The sequence below is a fragment of the Drosophila ficusphila genome, unplaced genomic scaffold, assembly GCF_018152265.1.
Source record: "Drosophila ficusphila isolate 14025-0441.05 unplaced genomic scaffold, ASM1815226v1 contig_723, whole genome shotgun sequence".
NCBI classification, from domain to species: domain Eukaryota; kingdom Metazoa; phylum Arthropoda; class Insecta; order Diptera; family Drosophilidae; genus Drosophila; species Drosophila ficusphila.
The window spans coordinates 133711-146050 of record NW_025064662.1 but is presented as its reverse complement, the minus strand read 5'-3'; the positions used below and the strand labels follow the sequence as shown (position 1 = coordinate 146050).

General features: G+C 37.7%; 2 protein-coding genes across 3 annotated transcripts in view; one reads left to right on the top strand and one right to left on the bottom strand.

Moving 5' to 3' along the window:
• Positions 1 to 12340, top strand: part of LOC108089159 — a 125478-nt gene that overhangs the window by 4351 nt on the left and 108787 nt on the right. The window lies entirely within an intron of this gene.
• Positions 2419 to 3801, bottom strand: LOC108089163 (aladin). Its single transcript, XM_017187293.2, has one exon. The coding sequence runs from the start codon at positions 3773 to 3775 to the stop codon at positions 2438 to 2440; it is 1338 nt and encodes a 445-aa protein (XP_017042782.1). The 5' UTR covers positions 3776 to 3801; the 3' UTR covers positions 2419 to 2437.

Here is a 12340-nt window from a genome sequence, read left to right as displayed (position 1 = left end):
TGCGGAGTATACACATAATCCCAGGGACCCATCGGGTCTTACTCCCCCCCGAAAAAAAGGACCCCAAACTTGGGCATAAAAATAAGTGAAGTTATTTGGTATGTCTAGCGTGTACTTCGCATTTCCCTTCTTTCGGGTCTTGTGTTATTACAGTTTTCCTCGGAAAAACTGACGGAAAAAATCAAGCCCCACATTGTCAGCATATCGAGGCTTAGAAACACGTCTGCACAAAAATTATTGCCAAGTTTGCCGTTTTGGGGACTCGCATTCATTGCATTAAATTGTATTTTTGATGTTGGCGCAAAATATGCTAAAACAATAAATGCGACTTTGGTTGATTGCGAGGTTTCAGTCACAGAAAAGCGAAGTATTTCCCCTAGTCAGTGATAAAATGTATTCTTTTTATATCAGGAATTTTTATATTTTTACAAAATTATTTGCAATCTGTCTAGCCAATTCTATTATCTTTAACTCTGGTGAAAGAGTTTTTGCATACATTACTTTGTTTTTAGCCAAAAAAACTCTGAATATGTTAAAGTATCAGGTGGATTTTGGCAGATTATTAATACGAGTACCCCAAAGCATTTTCGCACAAAAAACATTCAAATGATTTTTATGGCCACACATTTTCATTCCCAACATAAAATTTTAATGTTGCGGTCCTCAGACTTTTTACTTTTCTGAGTATTATTGAAGAGTCGTGTGTGTTTTTGTGCAAAGGCAATAAAAATTCATTTTGTTTGTTGGCCTCTGTCTCAAGTTTCAAAACAAAAATGTTTATTTAGAAACTGGCTTTACATTTTTTTCTATGAATGCAGGGCAATTTTTGGGTAACTGACTGTACTATAAGTCCGATAATTCCATTAGTTCTGCTACATATACGAATAGATGGGTCGACAACGAATGCGGAACAAAGACTCAAATATTGCCTCTGTGGTCCATGGAAGTTAAGTGATTCATGGGTATTGCCCATTGTTGGGAACTTATTTGCATTCATGTTCTTGCGCTTTTTCCGCTTTGCTCGGCACAATATTCCTCTGGCCTCAGAAATTACTGGCAGGCAGAGGGAAGGCATTTCGGTTTTAAGATGTTTACCTAAGGAAAGTTGCAGACCAAAGTCAATGTTGGTTTGGAGATGAGTGGACGCAATTGAGATGGACTCAAGATTGCGATTATGTGCTTCCTTCTCAATTCTGATACGTTTATTCCCTCGGTTTGTTTCCAGATTATTTCTTACCAGGATTCCTTTTTTTTGTCCATTGTAAGGTGGTCAATATTGAAATACTCAAGTGGGTAAACGTTCTTGATTTCAAGTTTCAGTTTACCATTTTCTTTTTAATATTTACTTGGAAAAGGTATATTTTATTGTATGTTTTTGGTGAATTACTTTTAGCAAAAAGCAACAAATGTGTAAACCATTTTCGACTATCTTTTAAAGTAAACTCACATCGAAAAACACAAAAAAAAAACCTGAAATCAATTTCCATTAGGCCCCTAGATTAACTTTGAATCGTCAATATCCATTGAGATTTGGTCGTTAGCCTGCATTAATTTATTTTTCCGTTTGCCTTTTTTTTGCACGTGCCTTGACATGTGATTTATCCTCAGGGGAGTCGTTAAAGCGCAATTTAAGCAAAAAGCGGAAAATCCGCATACACGAATTGAATACGCCCTCTAAATAAATACATTACTGTCCCTTAATTGGGGGAAAATTTGTATGACCATCCGACCCTTTTATTTAACAATCTGTAGAAACGGTAGAATAATTTTCAATTGGGCAACCGTATCAATATCCCATCGTCGTCACGCAATAAAAAACGTCAATTATAAAAAAGTAAATTCTGTGTAAAACCAATTTTTCGGTCTGCAATCAGAAATGAAAGTAAAGATTTATTGCCTTTAAGCTTACTTCACGATTGTCAGCTGAATGAAAATACCTGCAGAATAAGCGACAATCGCGAATTCCTGGTGGGCGGCGGTGGAATCCGAAAAACTGGTTGCTCGCAGACTTGAGTTATTTTCCATTTGCATAAGCGCTTCCGTTGAATATTCATATGCGGGGATGAGAATTTAATGGAGGCAATCGGAGAGTGGAAAACGAGCATGAAAATATATCGACACCAGCGTATCAAGACTTAACATAAATTAAGTCTCTGTGCCGTATCGAAATTGATTATATTACTGTGCTAACTTATATTATATTACTGTGCTAACTTTGTGAAAAAAACTTAGATGTGGATGTCTGCAAATTTAATAAATTTGTTTTATTTAACCACACTTCTAAAGTTATTCATGTTATTTAATAAAAAAGTTTTTGTAGCTTATTTTTAACTTTATAATTAAATTCAGTGTTGATTATTAAAGTAAGTTAGTTACCATTTTGTTTTTTTCAATTCTTGAAAGACATGTATCAATAAATGTTTTTGATTTCGTATATTTACTTGTAATAAAACGTTCCCCTTTCCTTTGGGTTTCCTTTAAATTGTATGTTATGAATCTTTTTGGTTTCCTGTAAGCTTTCTGTAGTCACAAAATATCGCTGAAGATGCCCCATATTCCAGCCAATCATTAAACAGCGAATCTCCGGATCCTCTTTTCGTGATTTCCCAAATCCAATGCAAGTTGGATATTGATCGCCACCCGCATCGCAAGTAATAAATTCAATGGGAAGTATTTTCAGTGAACCCTGTCGCTTGTTGACCAAAAGGCAGAGAAGCACAAAGGATTGCTCCTTGAAAAGGACCGCCATGTAGATGCCCAAAGGATCCATTGCGAAGCTCTGGGGCTCTCCGCAAATCCTTTGCTGACCAGAACAAGTGGTGACAACATGCAGATCTATCAGAGTTTCTTGAATCCAATTAAGTTTGGGGCAGAGGAAAATAGAAGCCTCCGCATCGTTGGTCAATGAATAAACTTGAGTGTCGCCTTCCTTTGCAAACAGCAGATATTTGCTGCAAATTGTCCAGACAGCCGTTTGAATGTGACCCTGCTGAAGGACCTCTTCCGATTTCCATGGCTTACTCCTATTCATAAGACAAAAAACGCCACCTTCCTCGCAGGATGCGCAAAACAGGAAGTCGGGACTAAAACGCAGCAGGGAAATGGAACTCACTCTACTAAAAACTGGAAATAAATGAATCTTTTCCCGACGATCCGGTTCCCACATTACAATATTTGAGGATCCCAAGGCGGCACTTAACAGGATGGTTCCATCCTCATTCCACTGCAGGCAAGTCACATAGGTGTGTCCTTCGTCCTGCAGGATCTCCAAGTTGTGGGGTCCCATCATATGGCGAATGTTATGAGCTCCATTGGAGTGTCGAGTTTGTCGCCATAAGAAAATTCCCATTGAACATCCCACAGCCAATTCGCATCCTTGCGACCAAGGACGAAACGAAGCACAGGCTATGTCCTTTTGCTGGAAGGATTGGAGGCTTGCAGGTGAGCCACACTTCTCGTCATAAATTAGAACGGTGTCCTTGTTGGTTACAACTGCCATCATCACGCAGTTTGGATGAAATTCAATGCAACGAACAGTCGCATTTTTCCAATCTCTTGTTTGGCTAATCTTCTCCAAAGAATTCGAATCGGCGGAAGGAGTTAATTGAAAATTGCATACTCTTTGCAAGTAAAGCCGGTTAAATTCATTTAATTTCGATAGAAACCAATTGCCATAATCGTACATTAAAATTCCCAGCCAATTACAGATTTCTTGGAAGTTTATGTTGTATCTTCTTGGTCCAGGAATCTCGTAGTTTACATTTCGGGTCTCCATATTGCCTTTTTTTCAACAATCTTATTATTTTTAACAGCTTCACTACTTTCCAATTACAAACCTTTACTGAAAAAAATGACACAATACTTTATAGGTTGCTGAGAATCTTTTGATCAATACTTTCCAGTTAACTTTTACCACTTCACATTTTGAAAGGTAGTTCCTACTTCCGATATCCTTCAGTTTTCGAAGCTAGTTTGCCTTCCTTACTTCTAGTTGCACTCCTCTTAATGGTTTCTCTTCCCTCCTATCGTTTTCCACTTTTTCACACTTATCTAGGCGGCTATTAGTTTTGATAAATGGCTTTGGCGATGCAGTTTCTGGTCAGCGCTGTCAGCAGTTTACCTCAACCCATAACAGCGATATAAAAATATGTTTTATTTTCCCTCACCGTGTTGGGCATTTTCTAAAATAACGCCGCAGGGTACGGCTTTTCGCTAGAAATTAGACCAAATTTTGTATGTTCTGTTCTCTTAAATTTTTAAACTGCTTTAATGTTATGCTGAGAACAAATAAAATCTGTTCATAATAGGTTCCAATTTATTTAGTATAATCGACTTTGGCGGCCAAAGAATTTTTGCACACAGTTCAATTATGTTTTTTATAGACAGAGGCGGCTTTTATAAAATTTGATGGCCGCTTTTCAGCGCGAAATAAAAAATTATTTAATGGTTAATATTATTTTAACAAAGCCTTCATTTAAACAAAACAAAATTTACAACCTCTGAAAAGAACGTTAACAAATACACGCTTCTCTCATAATTCACTCATATGAACCAACAAAATGGAAAAAAAAACGCATCATCAGAAGGAAAAACGTAGAGCGGCAAAAATAAAATGAAATTATGCGGGTGGAAAACCATAAATTGACTTTTGGACCAACAAACAGAAAACAAAATAAAACTTTTCCTTTTGGGCGTTCTGTATGCCCCGAATAATTCGCAAGTTTTACGGTATGCTTCGCTTTGATCTACCGCATTAATATTTTATTTCTTGTGTATATGTGCTCAGGCGTCTTATGTTACATGACTGGTATGTATCTTGCAAATTGTCTTGTCAACATAAAAAAAAAGAAAACAACAACAACAACAACAAAAGTAAGTGAAGAAGGAAAAACCCACAGAGAAATGAAACTTGGCTCTCAGCAGGACCCAAAAAAGCTGCAAATGAAGCGTAAATAAAATAAAATAGTGGAGGATGTTCACTTTTGCTCTTTTGATAATTTTTGTCGTTTTCCACATAGTTGGTTTCCCAGTTATTAAGCTGTCCGTTTGACTTTTAAACGTTGCCCCTTCCCCTACAAAAATATTTGCTATTCCTCACGCACATTTGACTTTTTAGGTCCTTTGGGAACCTTTAAAAGGTATATCATCATAGTCCCAAAAATGGGAAGTCATGAATCTACAATTTAGTTCTTTAACGAAATTTGGGCCTATCTTAAAATTGATTTCCACGGTTTAACAGCCGTCCATCTCGCCAACTCATGGACATTATCTGGACAGCTGTGGGAGTTTGGACAAAGGAAGATATTTTTTATTTAGCTTTTTTTAAGCAGGAAGGACCCCGCATAACAAAATAAAAGCTCAGCAGGACCAACAAAAGCCGGGGGGTTAGAAAACCCGCATCCGACTGTTCAGGCCGCTCGGTGGGAAATGCGAAATGTGAAATGCTTTTGTTTACAAACGAAATGGAAGCTCCTTTTTATGGGCCAGCATTTTATGTGTTTATGTTTTCGACTTATGCGCCAACTGCTTGACCGTTTTATTGATTTAGTAGCCCGGTATCATCGGCTTTTGGCCCATCCTGTGGCCCTATTTGAACTGGCCGCTTTCATCGGACTTTATTTGCGTCGGCATCGAGTGGATTTCCAATATTACATGCATTTCAGCAACTCCATTTGGTTTGCCCTTTGGCCCTCCGCTCATTTCAGTTTCAGACACTTGACACTTGCCGCTGAGCATTCAATATCATTGAATTATATAGAATTCCATGAATGTTGCCGCAAATTAATAGGCAATTAACGTCGAGGGCAGAATGGTAAGCCTGCTGGACTTAGCATACCCTTTGAATTATGGCAGCCTCTGAGATTTAATCAATAAAATATGCCAGTACTTTTAACACATTACATTGCACGTTACACACAAACCAATTTTTATATTGTGTAAAAAGTTATTCCTTTTTTGTGTTCGCACAACCGGTTTCAATTAAATTAATTTTTAATATAATCAATTTACGGATCGGTGAAACGAATGCATAATTAAAATTCGTTTGGATTTTCGCTACCAGATTAAACTTAAGCCGAAAATTGACAGTAAAGTGTACATATTGTTTAAACTAAAAGCGAAGACATGCATCTTATTTCCGATAATAAGCTAAAGATTTCTCAGAATGTTTTGACAAGGAGCTACCTGAAACATTGAAAGCAAACATAAAGACTGATTGCATAATGCTGTTCATTAGTACGTACATAAATATACTAACTAGCCTTGCTGCGCGCAGAAGCCCCAATTTAATCTAAATGCAGTGCTAACATTAGCCATTAAGCTAAGCCATAAATCCAACATATTGCCGTGCGTATAAAGTACTCAACTCAACTTTGCTTTACCGGTGCCAAACGAGCCATAAATTTCAATAAACACTCAATAAAGTAACTACGGGTTTGCCAAAGGAGTTCTCTATTGCAAAAGGCAAGCTTTTAGCGGCAAATTTAGTCTTTTAATCATCGGTTTCCTCTGCTAGTTGGTTAAATTTCAAGGCTAATAGTGCGTGAACGAATTCTAATAATTATAAATCAATGTTTATGGACTAAGATTTTGGCAACGTAATTACTTCATTCAATCTCTTATGACTGCACAAAAATAGAGGCGTTATTAGGGTTTCTAAGTTAGCAACTAAATTAAATGTTTAACTATTGTTGGTAAATTTCAATTAATTTGCAAGCTAAAAGGATTTGCTACCAACATGTCGAAGCCAAACTTTTTACATGCGTTGTTGTAAAATATGTTAATTTTGGTTAATGCTACATTTTACATTTGACGTAGTTAAAATATTTCTTTAAAGGCAGACTTTTTCCAACATCATAAAAATACGTGCAATTAAGTGTACTCTCAAACAACTTCAAAAATGCGTACTGTGACTGCGACTCATTATGAGTACTCCTAGACATATAAATAAAATTCAAGGGTTGAATTCACGACATAAATTTATTCATTTAGGCAGACATGGCGCTCTAATTATGCATGAAGTTGAATGCGAGTTTCTTTTAAAGACATAAAAGGGCTTCAGAAATGGGGTTTGTTTAAGGATTCCTCCACATAAGTTGAGTAATATTTCAGAGGATCAAACAAGATAGTTCTTTATTACTTTAAATGGCATGCGCCATCACATAATTTTCGCAGTCAATAAAATCACCAATTATCCAAATGCTTTTGGAGATTTTGTGTTCTGGTTTTTTTATGGTGTGTCGTAGCTCAAGCATAAATTATGACTTGGACTACTTTTCGTGCATTGAGTATAAATCAGAAGGCAGAAACAAACATAAAGCATTGCCTACTTTCTTCTTTTTTATGCGCCTAAAGTTTGACGGGCATACGATAATTTATTAGCAAAGTCAGCGAAATGTAAAAGTCTCGGCCAGAAACAGGCATCGCCAGATTGCCAGACTAAAAGGACCCAAATGTAGCTCTCACGATTCAAATTGCAAAAGGCAATCTTATATTATATTATATTTTCCTCTTCGGGTTTCACTGGGCTGCTTCAAAATTTCCACCGTGCTCCATGTCAGTGGTAACTCAATTAGAAAATTTAATTACGCCGCAAGGCGGGCGTTTTTATACACGTTTTCCTGCAAAATGAAATGTTGAAATTAACTTTGTTATACCTACGATATGTGTGAGTGTAGATGACGTCTGCCTGCGAAGGCAGATTGCTTAAAAAATACGGAAATTATGAAAACTCAAATGTGGATAAAGTTTCCTTCCGTTTTGTGCGATAAATAAATACCCATCGCAAAGATATAAAATGAAGGTAGGTTTAATTAAAAAGCACACGAGCCCCACGCACAATTTGCATTGGTTAACAAAACTTTTGGGGGCCGTGGAATGCATAAAACAATCCCAACACCAATTTGCCTTATCAATCAGCAGTTCACAATGGCTTAAACTCGATGGGCTGGTGGGTGGAAAATGGGTGGAAATGGGTGCTTTTTGACGCTTAATCAAGCGCTAAGTCCACGAGAATCCCCGGGAACAACGACCCTTTTCTGAAGTTTCGGCAAAAGCGTTTACGCTTACCTTCGCTTTTGGCCACCTTTAACCTTTTTCGGGACGGAGGGCGATGGCTATCTGGCAAGTTTTTCGCTTTTGCGGCGGTAATTTGTTGTTACACGTGGTCGAAACCTGCCGTCTACCGTTTGCCTTTTGCCGCTCAAATGAGGCGCATCATTAGTTGCTAGAGTTTGTTTTTTAGTCTCCCTTCTTGGCTCGCGATTTATTATTAATTGGCCAAAGAACGAACAGGCGAACAGTCCGCCTATTTGTTCTACAAGTTTCTCTCGCAAAACTTTTCTGCCTCGGCGTGAGAATTTCAATTATTAACACTTGTGCGTCCCGCTGCGTTTCACTAAATAATTCAATATTCGGTTTTTACTGTTATTCTTTCCATAAATTCTGAATAAATATTTTCTATTTAATTAAAACTTTATCCTTTTCAATTGTGCCGAGTTTTGCGGACTTAAAATCTTGCTTGATGGCCAGCCGTCTTAAAAGTTTCAAGCTGATTTAATATTAAATTGGGCGGCACTTTGTGGCATTTTAGGTAAATCGGTTCAATGCTCCTGTCGCTTAAAAATACCACTTAAAAAAACATGAATAGCATATCATATCATTGCATATCATTTTACATGTACATAAGTAAACACGTGGGCGTTTGTGAAAAAATATGAACAATGGTTCTTTAATTAGAATTTTTTATTGATAAATTAATCATAATCCAAAGCTAATAAAATGAATTTGGTTTTGAATTGAAAAAATGCAAATTTGCGAAAAAACGGCAAATAATTAATAATGCCGTATTTAATCGAATTTAATTAATTTGCACAACCATATTTTGGTCTCGCCTGCTGGAATCCGACGGTTTGTCGCCGAGGCAGCAGTAAATTTAAAGCGATTTCCATTGCGGTTTCCCAATCGGGCTTAATTGCTTCCCGCCAATTGTTTATTAAATATGGCTAGAACACAAAGCACCCGCGGCGATGTTGGAGTTTGTCGCTTTTAAGAGGCTTTCCACCCACGAGCATGGACAAACATGAATGCCAGTGAATGCGGTATTCATTAGGCTTTAATTCGCTTAAAGCCACTGCAAATGCAACTTAAACTGTTGCTCGCGAGTTTGCAACATGCAACTGGAATGGCAAACAAGGCACTGGAAAAGGGGGCAGCAACCAGCTTTTGTCGGCGGCGTCGATCCCCCCACTTCCATCCGCCCCCCAGAAATAATAAACATCAATTGCCTAATGCAAACAACCGCAGGAGCTCTCGGTGCTCAGTTCAGTTCAGTACACCCATGCTTATATTCATAGTCGCCCCTAACCTCTTCTCATCTCTACTCCTAAAAGCTCACGGTTCTACACTGGGAAAAATGAAAATAATATTTTAATGCTTGAATCAACTAGTAGGTACAAGTTTTCATGTGTCATAAAGATTCTTATAGATATTTGAGTTTTTTGGTAGAGTTGTTTTTCATGAAAAGGTTATGTTGCTCTAAAAAGAAAATTCCATTTTAAACAATGAAAAAGAAACTTATAATAATTTTCAGATAAATATATAGTTTATAGTTTAAAAAAACTTATTATTTTCATTTTAGTAAATGTATTGTATGTATCTAATTTGACGTCTAATGTAGAATAGAATTTTACTTTATGATAAAATGTATAGAAACAATTTTTGGGAATTATTTTAATAGTTTCATGTTTACAGTGTTTTAATTTATTTGAAGTGCTTTGCTACTTTACTATTTAAAATTCTAACGTATTATTTTTCCAGTGTACACTTGTTTGCATTTTTGTTGCCGCTGCTCGTTGAGAGGCAGCAGCAGTAGAAATGGAAAAAGTGCTCTGTAAATACGCAGCGAGACGCGTCGTATAGTATTTAGGCAGTCCTTGCCGGGGACTTCGTCCTGTCCCCCACATCCTGCCCCCAAACAATTGTCTGTGTGTTGGTGTGTGTCGTTTGCCAGCGTCTTTTTATGAACTTGTTAACAATCTAACGACCTTTTTGCCCGGCTACCTCATTGTTGCTGCGACTTCCCTGCTGGATTCCGTATGTCGAGTGGCAAGAGGTTGGCGCATCAAATGTTTGGGCTTAGCAAATATTTGCATACTTTGGGCTGCTCATGAAAATAACATAATTTGATTCCAACAGAAGAGCCACGGGGTAATGTGATTTTGGCCCCAAACAAATGTAAACATATGTTTGCGATGGAATAGATATTTTCTTTCTGATTTCTCACGACAGCCACTGAACAAACACCTGATTTATCGATATTTAATAGTATTTCCTGGCCGGAGTTCAAAGCTCCAGGATCTGTTGGGCAACTCCCAAGGCCAGGATGTATTTTTCAGTCCCTTCCGTAATGCACGGAAGCCGCTTAAATGGCACACAAATATTGCATGAGCCTATTGCCCCAAAAGTATGCAACGCAAGGACCATCACTTGAAGACAAAGCTCATTATTTATTCATAGCATTCAGCACAGAAGTGTTTATGTGGCAGGGCCCTAACTCTGCCACAAATTGGCCAACAGCAAGGAGCAGATCCTGGAAAAAGGACAAGTGCCGGCCGCAACAAAAAGAAAAATATGCAAATTTAACATTTTTACCCGGCATAAAAAGAAACTTTTTGATTCAACCTCTAGTTTTTAGGTTTTGTGTGGGAAGGAAGCTCGCTCCTAAAAACGAAATTGTCAATATTGTAAACAGATTCTTTTCGACCGAAGCTGATTAGATTGGATTGGCAAGTGGAACTGGCACTGGCACAGGAGTTGCAAGTTCGAGGGCAAGTGGATGTCCTGTCTGCTCTCCTGCCCCTTATAATTGCTACTCTTGTTGCCGAATCCTTACGTGCTGGCCAAGTTTGTTCGTCCAGCCGGATTCGATTCGTTCGATTCGCATTCGAATGGCAACATTTTAAAGCTTATTTGTCTGGGCTGCACGTGCCACACTCCCCGGTTCCCTGGGAGACCGTGCAGCTCGGCCTTTGTGTAAATCGTTATTGAACACTCAAATCCTAATTGCACCCCTGGTGATCACTAGCAAAAGTGTGACTGTTTGTCCATGTTTGTGAACGGAAAATGGTCATCGAGTCGGTTCATTTGGGGAGCGCAATGAATGCTTTATATGGAAAATTGTAGTGCTGATTTGTTTTGTTCCCACAAAGGATTTGCCAAGTGATGAGTGTCGCTTTGGCAATGATTTTTAGTGCTAGGTTCAATTTTACAGTGTGCTCTCCATAATGCAGATTTGCCAAATCCGATTTGATTAAATTTGTCAGCTTTTCCGATATCCCCCCCTAAAAGTTGTGCAAACAAAACTTTCCGTATTAAAATGGGAAACCAGTCGAGGAAAATATCCATAGATAGACACAAGATTTTGTCCCTTTCGCCAGATGCTGTATACAAAGTAAACAATAGTTACATTGATTAGGGTCTAATTTTCGCTTAAAGTCCTGCATTGAAAAGGCTGCCGAGCAATTTGCATTTCTATGGACAGCTTCTAAAGGACTTTCATAAATACGGCCGTGTATGAGCAATATAAATTTGCTCGGCAGCTGTCGACTTGTATTGCCATGCATATATTAAATTTCCCGGACCTCTGTTTTTCTTTCCCATTTTAAAGTGTGGAAAAAAGAATCCCTTTTGGCTGGCCCTTATATACACAAACTTGATTTTGCGAAACCCTTGTAAACCTATGAAAAACAAAGTTGATAAAACAACATTAAACAGTATGAGGAAAACATGTCATATGTTTATTTATTTTTTGAGGCAACCGGCTTGGTAATTTGCTTGAATGGTAAAAGTTTCTGGGAAATACAAAGTATAAACAATGCATTAAATCGGAATGTGAATGGGAAATAGAATAATTTTAGAACTCGACTTTGATGGGAATAGAAGAATATCCTTTCTGGTAGACAAAACAGATTTAAATTTTCCCATTGTCACATATCCAAAAAAGGAGAAAATCCAATCCGCAATAAGCGGTTTTCCACAATATGCTACCAGCAGCCAATATCCCCAAGTAATCCGAAGAAAAACCATCGATCAGAACGGTACGGCTCTTAAAAAAAAAAAAAAAAACGAAACAAGGGCGACAAAAACAGAGCAAAGGAAATGAGTACAAAGAAAAGGAAAATATAATCGACCAAGCGAAAAAATGGCCCGCAATAATAAATGATAATTGATAATAACATTTTGCTACCTTCCTTCCGCCGAAATTGAAATCGAATAAAATAAGTAGATGTGCGGGGAAATCAATAAAGGCGATGGCGAAAACATTTGGCCACAATTTCAATTC

Bases quoted from the DNA above. Each gene is read 5' to 3' on its own strand.
- LOC108089163 (XM_017187293.2), bottom strand. From the start codon at position 3,775: ATGGAGACCCGAAATGTAAACTACGAGATTCCTGGACCAAGAAGATAC.